General features: G+C 39.0%; 1 protein-coding gene across 1 annotated transcript; it reads right to left on the bottom strand.

The window, feature by feature from the left end:
* Window positions 1–1,562: 1,562 nt before the first annotated feature.
* Window positions 1,563–17,878, bottom strand: LOC135468395 (very-long-chain 3-oxoacyl-CoA reductase-like). The gene is made up of 10 exons (XM_064746636.1): window positions 17,689–17,878; window positions 15,903–15,949; window positions 15,345–15,420; window positions 13,553–13,663; window positions 13,184–13,248; window positions 12,700–12,744; window positions 10,726–10,842; window positions 6,263–6,328; window positions 5,637–5,786; window positions 1,563–2,481 (listed from the first exon to the last, which is right to left on the bottom strand). The coding sequence occupies exons 1-10, from the start codon at window positions 17,861–17,863 to the stop codon at window positions 2,362–2,364; spliced, it is 972 nt and encodes a 323-aa protein (XP_064602706.1). The 5' UTR covers window positions 17,864–17,878; the 3' UTR covers window positions 1,563–2,361.
* Between the last annotated feature and the right edge of the window lie 176 nt (window positions 17,879–18,054).

Raw genomic sequence — 18,054 nt, 5'->3', positions numbered from 1 at the left:
GTTTATGCCCTCTAACACATATATAGACATTAGCAACTTGTCCCATGGGAAAGTGAACTCTTATTTACGTAGAAAACTACACTACGATGTCGCGGAAATCGTCGGATAGTTATAGAAGACGAAAGAAAACATGGCATTCACAGGGACATTTTTAAGCCTAGCAAATGCACCTCAGCATGAAAGAACTTTGGAATAGTTTCGTAGCATTGGATATTGGTGAATGGGATCATGGTAGTTAGACCCATAACACGAACTTTTGTCTTGACTAAAAGCGCATCATTCAAAAACAATAAGTATCAACAGATTGCGTATATGGTAATGAAGAAAATCCGTAGTATGTTTTCTTAATTTCTGAAATTTCTTTAGGAAAAATGTGTTTGCCGCATAAAAAATAGCGTAATTTTGAGCACTATTATGATCTTTATTTGAAGTGAAATGCCTTGTCACAACACCGCATATCGTTGTAGCAGTCACACGTTAATAATTGCCGCCTTACCTTACTCCAACTTTATGGCGCAGACACCCAACCCGGTCACAGTATGACCCCCCAATCTACCTAGTACAGTACCTCGTTCTTTATTGTTAAGTACCATGCCAAAAAGAGTCAAAATTACATGTATATCACTTTGGAACTCTTTACAATAGCGGTTAATTCTCAGTATGTTGGACCCTGACCTATCAAAGTACATACACCGGACGAGGTGCAGGCCTACTTCTTACAAATTCCCTCATACAGAGGACTTGTATATATATATACAGCGAAGTCAGAATTCATTTCTGCCTTTCACTCACAGATCCTTGTCTTGCCCATAACCTATTTTCAATCATGCTAAAGCGTGAGCTGTTATTCGACGAGTACGAGTCGGTTTCGTGACGGGAGTGCTCAGAATGGAGGAGATAAGTAGAATAGGTCGACTCCTGTTATTTACTCGTGACCAACATACATGTACATGTATTATCGTTGAGAAAGAAGAGACAGATGTGTACACGTGTGAAAATGTAAGGTCTCGCTGATGAAGACATTGACAGCAACGGCAAAATCAAAACTTTTTAAAACCTGGGAAAAAATGACAAATGCTTGTAATTTAATCTTAGTTCACATATTTCCTTTATACCGATTAAGCGTTCATTAAATGGTCAAAACACTGGTGCCTATACGAATGCTTGCGATGCTGGACTTGAGAAAGAAAAGTTTCAGTAGATAAAACTCTCTTCACAACTCAAGTTTTGCCGAACTTAAAGAAAAATGTGTGTACATGTAACGTTATCATAGGATACATTTCATGTAAGGCCACGTTCACACGATATCACAGATCATATCGCCTCGTAGAATTGGACGTGTGAAATTATAATGGTACAAGCCTATTTAATTCATAAGCCTTGCTCAGACGGTGCGACTTGTCGAATGCTACACTTGCATAACATATAGCGCATGTCCCATTTTCATTCCACTGGTCGAATTTGACGGAACGAGTCAACCATAGGCAAAGTCGGTAAAGATGATATTCACAACTTGTTATGGCAGATTTAAGAAATTCACACTGACGTAGGCATTTAGGATCATTATCATAACGCTTTATTCATCTCGTGAGCATAAAGGTTTTAGGCCCTTTTATATAAAAAACACATTAGGAACAAAATCACTAATTTCAAGTGAAATTCACCGATGTATGTCAGTACATGTACATGGTAGATCATAAAGAAGTGTATAATGTTAAACAGTGTTATTATTTATCGGTGTTTTATGTTGTGCACAATAACATTTCAATTATACGGTGGCTGCCAGCATTATGGTGGGGGGAAACCGGGCAGAGCCTGGGGGAAGCCCACGACCATCCACACGTTGCTGTCAGGCCTTCTCATGTACGGCATGAGCTGGATTTGAACTCTCAGGGACCGCATTGGTGCGAGGCTCCTAGGTTACTGTGCAAAACGTGCATGCTAAGAGCCTCGGCCCCGTTTTTTTTATTATTAACATGCTTTCTTTTAAGGACTGTAAGTTAACAAAAGGAGAATTCCCATCTATTTTGGACACATCAAAAACCTTCAGAATAAAAAATTGCATATCTGGAAATTCTGCACTGTCCTTTCCATAACCCTCTGAGAATAACCACAACGATCTGTATTGTAAGATGGACATACCATGTATAAGGTAACAGTCAATATTTACAGTCAGGTGAAATTATTATAAATTGAGATATTATAAAAGAGAAAAACATTTAACGACTTAAAAATAAAAACGTTACATCAATACGACATGATCACCACGGGCACTGATCATACAACTTGATATTACCGTGAACAATTCACAAAAATTTAGATTTGTCCATAGTTTTATTTTCAAAGTGGCTTTGATCCTTGTTAATCCGTTTTGGACTGCTGCTGCTGTTTCCTCAGAAATTTAGCTCGGTGTTTAGCCATTGTAGACATGACCATGCTGTTAAACAGCCAGGTTGGCATCACTTCGTAGATCAGCTTACCCTGTCAAGGTTCAACACTCAGGAGTTAGAAAACATATAGCACATGGCCATTCTTATATGTTTGAAAAACATATAAGGTGACAACTGATATTTATTGCTAGCAAGTAATATGAAACTTTTAATATTTCAACTTTTGTATGGTTTAAAACTCTACATTGCTTGACTAAATTCAACTCTGTACAAACCAATGTTCATGTTTATTAAAGGACAAGACAGCACCTGGCCAAAACATATCTCAATGGAAAGCAGGGTAATCAAGCTTTCTCCGAAGTATCATACTTTACTATTTCACTGAGATTTCACTGAATAATATGTAGAACAAAGTAACAATACCACACAAATGGCTGGAGTGATTTGAGGCTGCCAGCTGATCTGGAGAATTTTTTTTCCAAACAAACACGTTGCTATTAGATCGCGCGGCCAAATCTGTGCCTTTAGCCTTTACCCATTCACTCCATGAAGTGACCATATGATAACACAGACAACACGATTTAGACACGTGTAACCGAAGGACCATTTCACACAGTTGTGGGGCACGTCTGTATTATTTACAGACCACCACAGAAGTAAAATCAGTTGATTTACAAGCCATGTAATATTCAACGACCTTATCACAAATTATGTCAGACTGTAGCATACCGTCTCCGCCTAAACCATTCTCATCTCCCTGAATACATTTTCTTATGTTCATTTTAGTGTTTGGTTAGAAGTTTAGTAGACAGATGGACTGATGATTCACACACTCTGGTACAATGCTCATGTTCACCAAAGCACACAGACAGATGGACTGATGATCCACACACTCTGGTACAATGCTCATGTTCACCAAAGCACACAGACAGACAGATTGACTGATGATCCACACACTCTGGTACAATGCTCATGTTCACCAAAGCACACAGACAGACAGATGGACTGATGATCCACACACTCTGGTACAATGCTTATGTTCACCAAAGCACACAGACAGACAGACTGACTGATGATCCACACACTCTGGTACAATGCTCATGTTCACCAAAGCACACAGACAGACAGACTGACTGATAATTCACACACTCTGGTACAATGCTCATGTTCACCAAAGCACACAGACAGACAGACTGACTGATGATCCACACACTCTGGTACAATGCTCATGTTCACCAAAGCACACAGACAGACAGACTGACTGATAATTCACACACTCTGGTACAATGCTCATGTTCACCAAAGCACACAGACAGACAGATTGACTGATGATCCACACACTCTGGTACAATGCTCATGTTCACCAAAGCACACAGACAGACAGATTGATTGATGATTCACACATTCTGGTACAATGCTCATGTTCACCAAAGCACACAGACAGACAGACAGACTGACTGATGAGCCACACACTCTGGTACAATGCTCATGTTCACCAAAGCACACAGACAGACAGACTGACTGATGATCCACACACTCTGGTACAATGCTCATGTTCACCAAAGCACACAGACAGACAGACTGACTGATGATTCACACACTCTGGTACAATGCTCATGTTCACCAAAGCACACAGACAGACAGATTGACTGATGATCCACACACTCTGGTACAATGCTCATGTTCACCAAAGCACACAGACAGATTGACTGATGATCCACACACTCTGGTACAATGCTCATGTTCACCAAAGCACACAGACAGACAGACTGACTGATGAGCCACACATGAGCCAGTGACATCAAACTGACATGTGAACCAGTGACATTAAGCTGATAATGTCCAGCAGTTACATCAAGGTGACAATGTGTCCCATTGACATCAAGCTGACAATGTCGACCAGTGATATCAAGCTGACAATGTCTATCAGTGACATCAAGCTGACAATGTCTTGTAGTGACATCAAGCTGATAGTGTCTATCAAAGACATCAGGTTGACAGTGTCTATCAATGACATCAAACTGACAATGTCTAGTAGTTACATCATGCTGACAATCTACCAGTGACATCAAGGTGACGATGACACCCAGTGACATCAAGCCGACAGTGACAACCAGTGAAATCAGGCTGACAGTGTCTACCAGTGACATCAAGCTGATAGTGTCTACTAGTGACATCAACCTGACAATATCTAGTAGTGACATCATGCTGACAGTGACATCAAGATGACCAGTGACATCAAGCTGACAGTGACAACAAGTGATATCAAGCTGGCAATGTCTAGTAGTGACATCATGCTAACAATATCTAGTAGTGACATCAAGCTGACATTGTCTACCAGTGACATGAAGTTGACAGTGTCTAGTAGTGACATCAAGCTGACAGAGTCTACCAGTGACATCAAGCTGTTAATGTCTAGTAGTAACATCAAGCTGATTGTGTCAACCAGTGATATCAAGATGACTGTCTACCAGACATCAAACTGGCGGTGTCTAGCAGTGATATTAAGCTAACAGTGTCTACCAGTCGCATGAAGCTGATAATGTCTAGTAGTGACATGAAGCTGACAGTATCTACCACTAACATCAACCTGACAGTGTCTACTAGTGACATCAAGCTGAAAGTGTCTACCAGGGACATCAAATTGACAACCAGTGATATCAAGCTGACAGTGCCTACCAGTGAAATTATGCCGACAATCTACCAGATCATCAAGATGACAGTGACAACCAGTGACATCAAGATGAGTGACAACCAGTGACATCACGCTGTAAGTGTCTACTAGTGACATCAAGCTGACAGTGTCTTCCAGTGAAATCACACTGACAGTGTCTAGCAGTGACATCAAGCTGACAGTGTCATCCAGTGAAATCACGCTGACAGTGTCTAGCACTGGCATCGTGCTCACACTGTCAGTGACATCCATCGGACAGTCTAGCAGAGACAACATTTTGACAGTGTCAACCAGTGACATCAAGCTGACAGTGAGAACTAGTGGCATCAAGCTGACAGTGAGAACTAGTGGCATCAAGCTGACAATGTCTACCACTGACATCAAGCTAACAGTGTGAACCAGGGGCATCAAGCTGACAGAGTCTACCTGTGACTTCAGGCTGACGGTGTTTAACAGAGGCGACAGTGTCCTGACTGTGTAACGATGACATCAGTGTGCTGAGAGTTTCTACGACGAAACCTCTCATGATGTGTACCAGAAAAAGAGTTGAGTAGTTCATGCCCAGTGCTTACCAGAAGATCATGTACCCAGTAGCCATTGGTCCTGTTTTGTACCCCAACTGTAGCCAAGGCAGAGCGCACAAAGGTGGTTGGAGACGGCACCTGCAGAGAGGTTTTCTTTATACCAGACATGTTTGTTGCAACAAATCCAGGCAAGACACTCTGGAATGAGAAGAGATCACAACACAATATATATGATAATCTACTACCTCTTTATAAACATACTGAACCTTTTCTTGTACATTTAAAACAATAATCACAATGACAGGCTTGCCCATTTCACATTGGAAAACATCCCAGAATATTTATCATTATTATTATTATTATAAACAAAACCAGTCTGTGGAAATGTCTGCCAGCAGCCTGCGGATGGTCGTGGGTTTTCCCCAGGCTCTGTCCAGTTTCCTCCCACCATAATGCTGGCCACCATCATATAAGTGAAATATTCTTGAGTACGGTGAACAACACCAATAAATAAATAAATAAATAAATAAATGAACAAAACCACATTCTGAATACTGTCCTTGAGGAGCTTTGCAGAATAACTTGACTCATATCAATTTCAAGTCAATAATCATTACACATGTCACATAACCCACGTGACATTACAAGGCACAGAATCCAAGTGACATACTCACCTGTACAATGACACCTTTAGACTTATACTCCTCATGAACACAAGCTGAGTAGAAGTCTGCATATGCCTGAAACATAAATAATTTGATTTATATTGGATTGAGGATTTACAAGGTACTCAAGAATATTTCTCTTATATGACAGCAGATAAATAATTTGAACTTGAATTTTTTCACGTATAAATCCCCTGGGCTCTGTCCGGTTTCCTCCCACCATAATCCTGGCCACTGCTGTATAAGTGAAATATTCTAAAGTACCATATTTTGGCTCTTGGAATGAAGAGTAACGTACATGTGTACATCAGAGAAGGCAAATGGAAATTGGAGGATGGGGGTGGCACTGATTAAGCCCAACCAATGTCAGAGGCACGGGACCTGTGGCCACCAAGGATCCGGAAGCTCTTGGATTCCACATGTATATACCCATAAACATGTTTAAAATCTGTTTTATGATAAAAAAAATATTCATCCATTCTTCAGTTTGTGATTAAGTATACTGCACATTTTCCACAAATTTAGTTATTAGATCACTTCCACACTTTGCATGTATGTACACTGTAAAATATTTATTCAAATTATGTATGGGCATTAACTGAACATTGTAAACTGTACACTGACCAGCACATAAACCATACAATGACCAGAGAATAAACAATACAACGTAAACTGTACACTGACCAGAGTATAAACCATACAATGTAAACTGTACACTGACCACAGCATAAACCATACAAAGTAAAGTGTACAATGACCAGAGTATAAACCATAAAACGTAAACTCTACACTGACCAGAGTATAAACCATACAATGTAAACTGTACACTGACCAGAGCATAAACCATACAATGTAAACTGTACACTGACCAGAGTATAAACCATACAATGTAAACTGTACACTGACCAGAGTATAAACCATACAATGTAAACTGTACAATGACCAGAGTATAAACCATACAATGTAAACGGTACACTGACCAGAGCATAGATCACACAATGTAAACTGTACACTGACCAGAGCATAAACCGTACAAATGTAAACTGTACACTGACCAGAGCATAAACCGTACAATGTAAACTGTACAATTATCAGAGTATAAACCATACAATGTAAACTGTACACTGACCAGAGTATAAACCGTACAATGTAAACTGTACACCGACCAGAGTATAAACCGTACAATGTAAACTGTACACCGACCAGAGTATAAACCATACAATGTAAACTGTACACCAACCAGAGTATAAACCGTACAATGTAAACTGTACACCGACCAGAGTATAAACCGTACAATGTAAACTGTACACCGACCAGAGTATAAACCATGCAATGTAAACTGTACACCGACCAGAGTATAAACCGTACAATGTTAAACTGTACACCGACCAGAGTATAAACCGTACAATGTAAACTGTACACCGACCAGAGTATAAACCGTACAATGTAAACTGTACACCGACCAGAGTATAAACCATGCAATGTAAACTGTACACCGACCAGAGTATAAACCGTACAATGTAAACTCGTACACCGACCAGAGTATAAACCGTACAATGTAAACTGTACACCGACCAGAGTATAAACCGTACAATGTAAACTGTACACCGACCAGAGTATAAACCGTACAATGTAAACTGTACACCGACCAGAGTATAAACCGTACAATGTAAACTGTACACCGACCAGAGTATAAACCGTACAATGTAAACTGTACACCGACCAGAGTATAAACCGTACAATGTAAACTGTACACCGACCAGAGTATAAACCGTACAATGTAAAACTGTACACCGACCAGAGTATAAACCGTACAATGTAAACTGTACACCGACCAGAGTATAAACCGTGCAATGTAAACTGTACACCGACCAGAGTATAAACCGTACAATGTAAACTGTACACCGACCAGAGCATAAACCGTGCAATGTAAACTGTACAACGACCAGAGCATAAACCGTACAATGTAAACTGTACACCGACCAGAGCATAAACCGTGCAATGTAAACTGTACACCGACCAGAGCATAAACCGTACAATGTAAACTGTACACCGACCAGAGCATAAACCGTTCAATGTAAACTGTACACCGACCAGAGCATAAAACCATGCAATGTAAACTGTACACCGACCAGAGCATAAACCATCCAATGTAAACTGTACACCGACCAGAGCATAAACCATGCAATGTAAACTGTACACCGACCAGAGTATAAACCATGCAATGTAAACTGTACACCGACCAGAGTATAAACCATACAATGTAAACTGTACACCGACCAGAGTATAAACCATACAATGTAAACTGTACACCGACCAGAGTATAAACCATACAATGTAAAACTGTACACCGACCAGAGTATAAACCATACAATGTAAACTGTACACCGACCAGAGTATAAACCATACAATGTAAACTGTACACCGACCAGAGCATAAACCATACAATGTAAACTGTACACCGACCAGAGTATAAACCATACAATGTAAACTGTACACCGACCAGAGCATAAACCATACAATGTAAACTGTACACCGACCAGAGTATAAACCGTACAATGTAAACTGTACACCGACCAGAGCATAAACCGTGCAATGTAAACTGTACACCGACCAGAGTATAAACCGTACAATGTAAACTGTACACCGACCAGAGTATACACCGTGCAATGTAAACTGTACACCGACCAGAGTATAAACCGTACAATGTAAACTGTACACCGACCAGAGCATAAACCATACAATGTAAACTGTACACTGACCAGAGCATAAACCATACAATGTAAACTGTACACTGACCAGAGTATAAACCATACAATGTAAACTGTACACTGACCAGAGTACAAACCATACAATGTAAACTGTACACCGACCAGAGTATAAACCGTACAATGTAAACTGTACACCCGACCAGAGTATAAACCGTGCAATGTAAACTGTACACCGACCAGAGTATAAACCGTACAATGTAAACTGTACACCGACCAGAGCATAAACCGTGCAATGTAAACTGTACAACGACCAGAGCATAAACCGTACAATGTAAACTGTACACCGACCAGAGCATAAACCGTGCAATGTAAACTGTACACCGACCAGAGCATAAACCGTACAATGTAAACTGTACACCGACCAGAGCATAAACCGTACAATGTAAACTGTACACCGACCAGAGCAATAAACCGTTCAATGTAAACTGTACACCGACCAGAGTATAAACCGTTCAATGTAAAACTGTACACCGACCAGAGTATAAACCATGCAATGTAAACTGTACACCGACCAGAGTATAAACCATGCAATGTAAACTGTACACCGACCAGAGTATAAACCATGCAATGTAAACTGTACACTGACCAGAGTATAAACCATGCAATGTAAACTGTACACCGACCAGAGTATAAACCATACAATGTAAACTGTACACCGACCAGAGTATAAACCATACAATGTAAACTGTACACCGACCAGAGTATAAACCATACAATGTAAACTGTACACCGACCAGAGTATAAACCATACAATGTAAACTGTACACTGACCAGAGTATAAACCATACAATGTAAACTGTACACTGACCAGAGTATAAACCATGCCTGTAGTTAGCATGGTGGAGAGGCGGAATTCCTATCCAGCATTATGATATAAACCCACGTAAGTTTGATGTTTTTTTGTTTTTTTGTGATAGAAATCAATCAATCAGGCATGGCTTCATAAAACACTAGCGTTGTAGAGAGAAGTGTATCCTAGCTGAAGATACCTATGCCACAAAATAGGATAAATAAGGTAGGGTTTTCACTCCATCTGAAAGCTGAGATACCGAGTCCAATTTCACAAATTACAAAATTTCAGATATTAATTCTCAACAACAACAAAAAATGATCACTTTTCTCCAGATTAAAATATCTGACCAATAACATTAGTGTGTCAACATTTCTTGTACAAGTTAAAAGAAACAATTAAACATTTGATTCATAACAATGAGGGAAAGCACTGAACCCTCACTGTGGTGTATTGTTTTTTGGGGTTTTTTTTATGAATAGGTTGAAAAGTTGGGGGCGGGGCAGAAAATATGTTGGCCCCCTCACTTTTGAAAGTGCGGAGGGTATATCTACCTTCCTGTGCTAATGCATGTACACCCACAAGTACATACTGCACTGTGGGCCAATGGAGGTTACACTAGGGCAAAGTAAAATATAGATGTACAGGTAAATAATCAATACTATAATACATCAATAATTACTTTTATGAAGACTGCAAAGATGGCATGTACACATAGATGTGTATATCCTTCTGATGCGAGGGATTCCAGTTGATATCCATGCCATCATAGATAAAAAATGAAATGGGACAAAGACATTCTCAAACTTTACACCCTTACTATTTCAATTTGCAAGTTACAGATACAACAAAGGCTTGCTAATGACATTAAGCCGAAAAAATGATTACAAATTCCTTTATAGAGGACTGACCTTGGCAGCTGAATAGATACTCAGCATGGGCGTAGGTTTCATCGCTGACATAGATGACAGATTGATAATCACCCCTTTCTTCCTGTTCACCATTCCAGGCAGCACCAGGTTTGTCATCTGAAATCAATTACCACTGAGTGAATGTAGAATTTCTTTATTTATTTGGCTGAAACCACAATCATCTGGCTAGTTACCTCGAAAATTTTATGATGAACAAAAATGTACACAGCTGGCCTGTGCAACAGGCCATACAAAGAGCCATCAATCATTTATTAATTGTCACAAATCCCTGTGAACATTTATTTATTTGAATGGTTATTAACGCTGTACTCAAGAATATGACACTTATACGACAGCAGCCAGCATTATGGTGGGAGGAAACCCACGACCATCTGCAGGTTGCTGACAAACCTTCCCATATACAGCCATAGAGGACGCCAGCATGAGCTGAACTTTAATTCACAGCGACCTCATTGGTGAGAGGCTCTTGGGTCACTGCTGAACACCTTGGCCACGGAGGCCCCCTCCCCGTGAACAGTAAGAGCAAGGGAATCTACTAATTCCCAGCCCAAGGATGCGTTTCCTGGTAATTAAAAAACAAGCCCCTTAAACTCAATGTATATATACACCTACATGTAGCAAGCCCAGAATCTGTCCATCCAACAAAAAATCTACAAAATATACAACTGTGCTCATACTCTAAAACACTGTGAACTTTTCACCAAGATATATCGAGAGACAAATATTACATTCTTTAACACAACCCTATGTCTTATCACAGGCATCTGGACCATACTACAATATAAATGTATACATACATAGGTGTAGTTACAGAATGGGGTTACTTTCATTTCAGCAAATGCAGTTGTTGGAGTTACGAGGTGAAACCACCCAAAAAAGTGTCAGATTTAAAATTTACCACTGTTCACAAGCTTACATTTTCCCTAATATAAATCAATGTCCACAGAGTGGTGTTGGTAATTAACTAACCTGGTTTGATACTCCCAAACCAAAAGGCTCCATTGCAATATCAAGTCCTCATTTATAACAGCAGTTTGTTAGCTCGTTGCCCATCTTACTGCTTGAGCAAGACTGGTCTTGTGGTCCTTGGGACAAATATAACAATGTGTTATATTAGTCCCAGGTGGTCCTGACTTTTGTCAGCCTCTAGCAAATGTAAATGCTGGTTATCTCCCTTGAATGACGTTCTGAGTGGCCACATCCCACACAAGACCATTAAGGACAGCCAGACCAATATAGTGTCCACAGCAGGATGGGTAGAAAATGTCTTTTATTATGAATCTGTACGATTGCCATGGATTGCTTTTGCTTAAACCAGCTGAAGAACAGGATGGGTAATTTGAATGAACATTAGGTCGACAATAAGAAATTTTAAATGCGCTTGTGAACAGCAGCTAATGTTCTCTACCCTAAAATCTGATGCATTTGGGGCTGTTTGTTTGAGTAACTCTTGCAACCGTGTTCCTTGAAAGCCTTACCTCACTCATTAACTAATGTTTTGTTTCCATTCACAAACCTATTAAAAGATCAGATGAGTCTCCATTTTATCCCTTTTTTTAAGAATTTATCATTGAAAAAATGGAATGCCTTCAAACATTGAACTCGTCAAAACACACATTTAACTCTCTACAGCTAAAGAATAAAAAAATATTTTTAAAATTGTGGAGGTGGATAACAGTAGGGTTAGACAGTGTTGAGAAACAAGCATATATATGCAAACCCTTAGACTGAAGAAAATTCCATACATTCCATGCAATTCCATGCATGTATGTGAAAGAAAAACATTATGGAAATATTAAAGATAATTTTCAGTGAGTGATTTATGTGAAGTTCATCCCAATATCACATCCTATTTTACATTTATGATTAAGAACACAACATGCATGTATCCACAGAGAAGATTTACATTAAACGTAAAGAGGGAATGTGAAATTTTGTGAAGTAAAAACTCACCATTGTCATGGAAGTGATGTTGACATTAATGAGATCCATAGACATCTGTGAAGACAAAAATAAAATCAATAAATACACAAAATAAACATTATTTATACATATTAAAAATGAGAAATTTGTGAATTGAAAATAATACTGAATATGCATCAATCCGAATGTGATGGACAATGCCGCAATATTACAGGGTGCAAATACGTCTAATGCCCGGCCAGACATTCTCCCATACTGGGACAAGGACATACTGAACATCAGATTGTTCAAAATGTTTACAAGTCCCTGATGACTTAATTTGTGATGTACAGCACTATCACATCATCAATTTGCCTGCCTAATGATTGTGGAATATTTGACATAATGACGATGGAATGATAAAAGCTTGTTAAAGGTACCCTAACATAGATGTAAATCATAACACAGCATTCAGTCTGGCTGGTAATGTGAAAATCAGGAAGGAAAGAGATCTGATTAATGCCTTATCACAAACCTTCTCAATATGGTCAAAATCCAAGATCCTCCCTGGGCATGGATATCCCATCCCTACATTGTTCACTGAAAACAAAAATAGAAAATCTCTTAACTTTGAAATGTAGTTGTCATGGTAGCATCAAACGTTCATTCAAATTTTAACCCAATTATCTCTTAAAACTAAACCTCAACCTTTTCCAATTTTTATCATACTTTCTGTCCTCATTTATACAGAAGTCTAAGAGGGTTTTCAGATCTTCATCAAACTGACTTTACACAAGAACAGAAAGCATCACACCATTTCAGAAAGTTGTAGAATGTAGTTAGCAGGATCTGACAGACAATTTCTCACACAATAATAACTATTGTAGGATCTTTTGTCTCACACCTAGCACTCCTATGTCCAAACCATCCAGTTCTGTCCTGACCCTTGCATAGATTTCAATGCCCTGACTGAAGTCAACAGCAACAGTCTTAACCTTCACCTTAGACTTGGATTCTACAAAACAGAAAAAAAAAAACGGTACATAATCATGCATATATATTTATATGATTACATGCATTTATATAATTTTTCACTAATTAATGGGGCTATGGCCGGTTTCCTCTCACCATAAAGCTGGATGCTGTGTATAAGTGAAATATTCTTCAGTATGGCGTAAAATTCCAATTAAATGAATGAAAAAATAATTAATGTCATTGAATTACAAGTCAAACTTTTGTGATTTACAAAATAACCTTACTGTTGCCCATCAATTTATTACATAAGCTTATTTAAACATCATTTTGACAGACATAAATCAATGTACTGTATACAACATGTCTTTTGATAGACATAAATAAATTTGGTGTGCATCGCTACAGATCCTTTGGTCTATATGTAGGTCTTGATAACATATACATGTACGTAGACTAAATACACCACAGCCAACACAAGGAGTAAACTGGGCAACAGCAAGATGAGAAAACAAAATGTAATAAAATAAATCAGAAAATTTAAATCCAAAGCTAAAAATGTCACTCATCAAGCAAAGTTGTTTTTAAACCTGATCTCAGGATCCAGAGAATCTGTCCAAAAATTTATATCGAAATCAGACATTTCAAGTTGTTGTGACATAAAAACAAGCAACTAATCAGACTTAGTAAAATCGATAAATATGCTAGTGGTACCTTCGTGGTGACAAACACAATTCGCAGGGTTCGCACGCTTGATCGCCAAAAAATTCAAGGACTTTTCAAGTACTTTAAAGTACTTAAAATACAAATTACAAGTACCTCAAACAACAGTCACAATCTCACTTTCACGTACAAACTGCCACAACAGGCGCAGCTTTAATACTTTTATTTTTAAACTTTTCATTTCATGAGCGTGATACAGCCATGACATGGCATTCGACCAGTGCGCAGCCTTGTGTTGGTGGCATGACCTTCAGTCGTTACAAACATCCCTGATAATTTGACAACCCATCATTTATTCTTATAAATTTCCTAGCTAACGTCGTGCACAAGCCAACCCTTGAAATCTGGGAACTACAGCCATTCATTGCTAAAACGACACTTGCCGGGCATCTCTAATGCTTTTTTTCACGCACCAAATCACTCTCAATGACAACAATGCAAGTTCTTTATCGCCAAACGAAAAAATGGCGATCTTAACGCCCTCTGGTGGAGACAAGGAAGTCTGTAGTGGCACGCTTTAGGTGCATGCCCGTTGCCAGTTGATTCCCAGATTCATACCACCGAATAACTTTCTCCACGAGACACAAACAAAATCAAGTACTTTAAAGGACCTCCACATAAAAATGGTGAAATTCAAGCACTTTCCAGTCCTTGAATTACCAAAATAATATGCAAGTACTTTCAAGGTTTTCAAGGACCTGTGTGAACCCTGTCTGATTCCTCTCTTAAGTGAAAAGGAGACATGAATTGCAGCAGATCCACTCCAAGCCTGTTTGATTTACCTCTGTTGGTGCAATTAAGCAATTTGCTGTACCATAAATTCTTGTACATCGAGACCAAATTTTGTGACATATCAGGCACTTTCCTTTTGGTGTTTTTGTTGAAGTTTTATCAGCACCCTCTTCTACAGTACAGTACTGTAAATACAGCATAAGTGTAAGTCAAACTTTTTGGTTATTGTAAAAAACTGTTTGCACATGAGATATGTAAATATATATTACCAATCTCCTTGGCAACATTCTGAAGTTTATCCAAAGATCTGCTTATCAAAACAACATTGATGCCTTGTTCAGCAATCTGTAATAAAAGAAAATGGTAAGTATTAATACATAACAAGTACATACATGTATGTACTTTTCCAGTTTTGATTCAGACCTACAGATTACATCCGTATCACTCAAATTTGTTTATTGTAAGGGGAGATAACCCTGTTACTGCACTGAACAAATGTAGAGAGTTGTCCCAACCTATGAGCATATCTTAAATGTAGCTCTGTTTCAAACTTACACAGCTTACAATCAGATCAGAAATAGGATCAACTTAAAATTTCTCAGCTTTTCTGAACCCATAAATATGACGGCCGTCTTATAAGTGAAACATTCACGAGTGTGGTGTTACCATCCATTAAAATACATATAAATAAATCAGTCATGGCAGCTAATGAGTCAGAAATCTGAAGGATGTTAATGTGAATGGTCAAAGCAAATTCATGTATACATCAACATGTGGTAAGCTTTAACATGGCTATCATCTTTATCAATATTTCCTTATTTATTGACCTGCTCTGCATAAGCCTTTCCAATTCCATCTGTGGCTCCTGTCACCACTGCGAAAAAAAAATCAAGAAGAAGCAAATTAGACAATTTGAATGATCTATACAAATAAATATTTTACTGTTGTGCTACAGTGTTTTCTACTTTCTCCACAGAACACACATAAAAATCAGTTTTTATGTCCTAGAATATGAGTTAATGTAAATATATGTTAATAAGTAATATAAGATCAACAACTTTTTATTTATTTATTTAAGAATACCTTGCTGTTGATGTTTTCACTTAAATAAATAATGATGATGGCCAGTTTTACATATCTGGGCAGAGAAACCATACTGAGTACACAGACATAAACCACTGACATTTGGCTTGTTACTCGTCAGCTCTGCCTCATGTGGATTAGGTTAAACTGGAGCAGGGCAAGCAACTGCCATTTGGCACCGACCAATGCAACCTTTAGCAAAATTTGTAGAAGTTCTTTAGTGACTTCAGTCTGCAAGGGTATTAAACAAGATATACTGAGTTTGGACAGAAATTTACAGATGGGAAGATTTATGTTTTCCTCAACGTTCATGTTGGTCTATGCCGACTGATGATCTAGCGGCTTTTTTACTGAACGTCCCTTGTCAAGCTGGGGGTGATTGACAGGAAACTGATCTGCACTCACACTGCCTAGTCAGCACCTTGGACAACCAGCGCTGTGTGCAATCAGATCTAAAGTCTGAGATTCGGCTTTACAAAACAAGATTTCATCAGCTTGAAACATCAGAGGTTCATCATGATGGAAGAATAGGATGACTTGGATCCATGCCTTGGCTATTTGGCTGTACCCCAAAATCAAATTTATGGTGCTTTGGGTGATATCTTGGGCACATGCTGTTGAAAAATAAGTAGTTTTCACCTAGGAATAATATAAACAAACAAATATGGCTCTGTGTTATGTCAGAACCATAAAACACAGCCTCATACTGCATAAAACTAGTTCTACCTCCATTTTTATACATACAGTACGCATATAGTATTAGTACAGGTCCTGTTGCGAGTGTGGGATGTACGAGGGCACGTGCGTGTAGTTGCACGGTAACTCTTATCGAGCAAAGCATTTGCGAGAGTTACGTAGAAAAACAGCCCCAAATGTGTCAGATAGATTCATGGTAAAGAACATTTACTGCTCCTGACATGCACACTAAATCTTCACCAGGCTTGGAAAATGTGATTATCTGTCACGAACACATGTGACTGCCTTTTGGTTTGGCCAGTCTCACAACAGGTTAGTTAATTACACAGGCCACATAGACTTTTATGCTGTAGAAAATTTAATGCGCATGTGAATTGCGGTAAAAGATCCTTATCGTCCGTCCGACACATTTGAGACTGTTTCTCTCCATAACTATCTTAACTGCGTTGCTCGATAAGAGTTACCCCACTCAGTTGCAGTGGCAGTGCAGTGAGTGCGGAAAGCAGGTTTTTAGGCTGGTGTCTTTTATTTGGACGGGACTTGTTCGATAGCAAAGAGAATCGGCCTGGACCTTCGTTGAGTACGAAATTAATACTGTTAGCGTGGAGATTCCAATGACGCTAGACCAATCTAAGAAAAGGAGTTGGAGTCTTTCAGGGCTAATGAAGATTCTGATCGCCATATCATAGGCGGAGGGTACTATATTTTCCACCTCATCCACACGAAATCCTGAACCTCTGCTCCAAATCCTCACAAACTGTCAGCCTATGCTGTACGTGAGCCACTCACTGGTTGACAACTGATGACATGTTACAACAACATCATACGACTTACCGGCCCACGATCCCATGCGCTTAATATTCGTTGACAGCCCTAGACTTCGGGCTAAAAAGTATGTCTTGATTCCATTCAGATAGCCTCTCAGAAATTTGAAAGATAAGTATGCTGCACATGCTACTCCTATTAATGTAAAAACATCAGTTGAGCTGCCCAAAAATGCACGCATCATGCTGTTGCCTCCAGGAACGTTAGCGCCTAACGCCATGCGGAATCCTGCGACATATAATGTCAAAGGTCAAAGTGCATTCACTGGGAGTGAAGGACGAACCGCTTTCCGTAAAAGTTGCCGGAAATAACCGAAACTGCCGATTTATCATTGGGAACTTACAGTCAAGTATTTATTTATTTATTTGATTGGTG

This window comes from Liolophura sinensis, chromosome 6 (assembly GCF_032854445.1).
Source record: "Liolophura sinensis isolate JHLJ2023 chromosome 6, CUHK_Ljap_v2, whole genome shotgun sequence".
NCBI classification, from domain to species: Eukaryota; Metazoa; Mollusca; class Polyplacophora; order Chitonida; family Chitonidae; genus Liolophura; species Liolophura sinensis.
Note: the sequence above shows the minus strand (reverse complement) of the source record. Positions and strands in the feature narration are given on the sequence as shown.

What these genes read in the sequence shown, in the direction of transcription:
- LOC135468395 (XM_064746636.1), bottom strand. Translation starts at nt 17,863, where the DNA reads ATGATGCGTGCATTTTTGGGCAGCTCAACTGATGTTTTTACATTAATA. An exon ending in CTAAAGGTGTCATTGTACAG is followed by an intron (nt 5,787 to 6,262) that starts GTGAGTATGTCA and finishes TTCTCATTCCAG; the next exon opens with AGTGTCTTGCCTGGATTTGT. An exon ending in ACTGGGTACATGATCTTCTG is followed by an intron (nt 2,482 to 5,636) that starts GTAAGCACTGGG and finishes GAACCTTGACAG; the next exon opens with GGTAAGCTGATCTACGAAGT.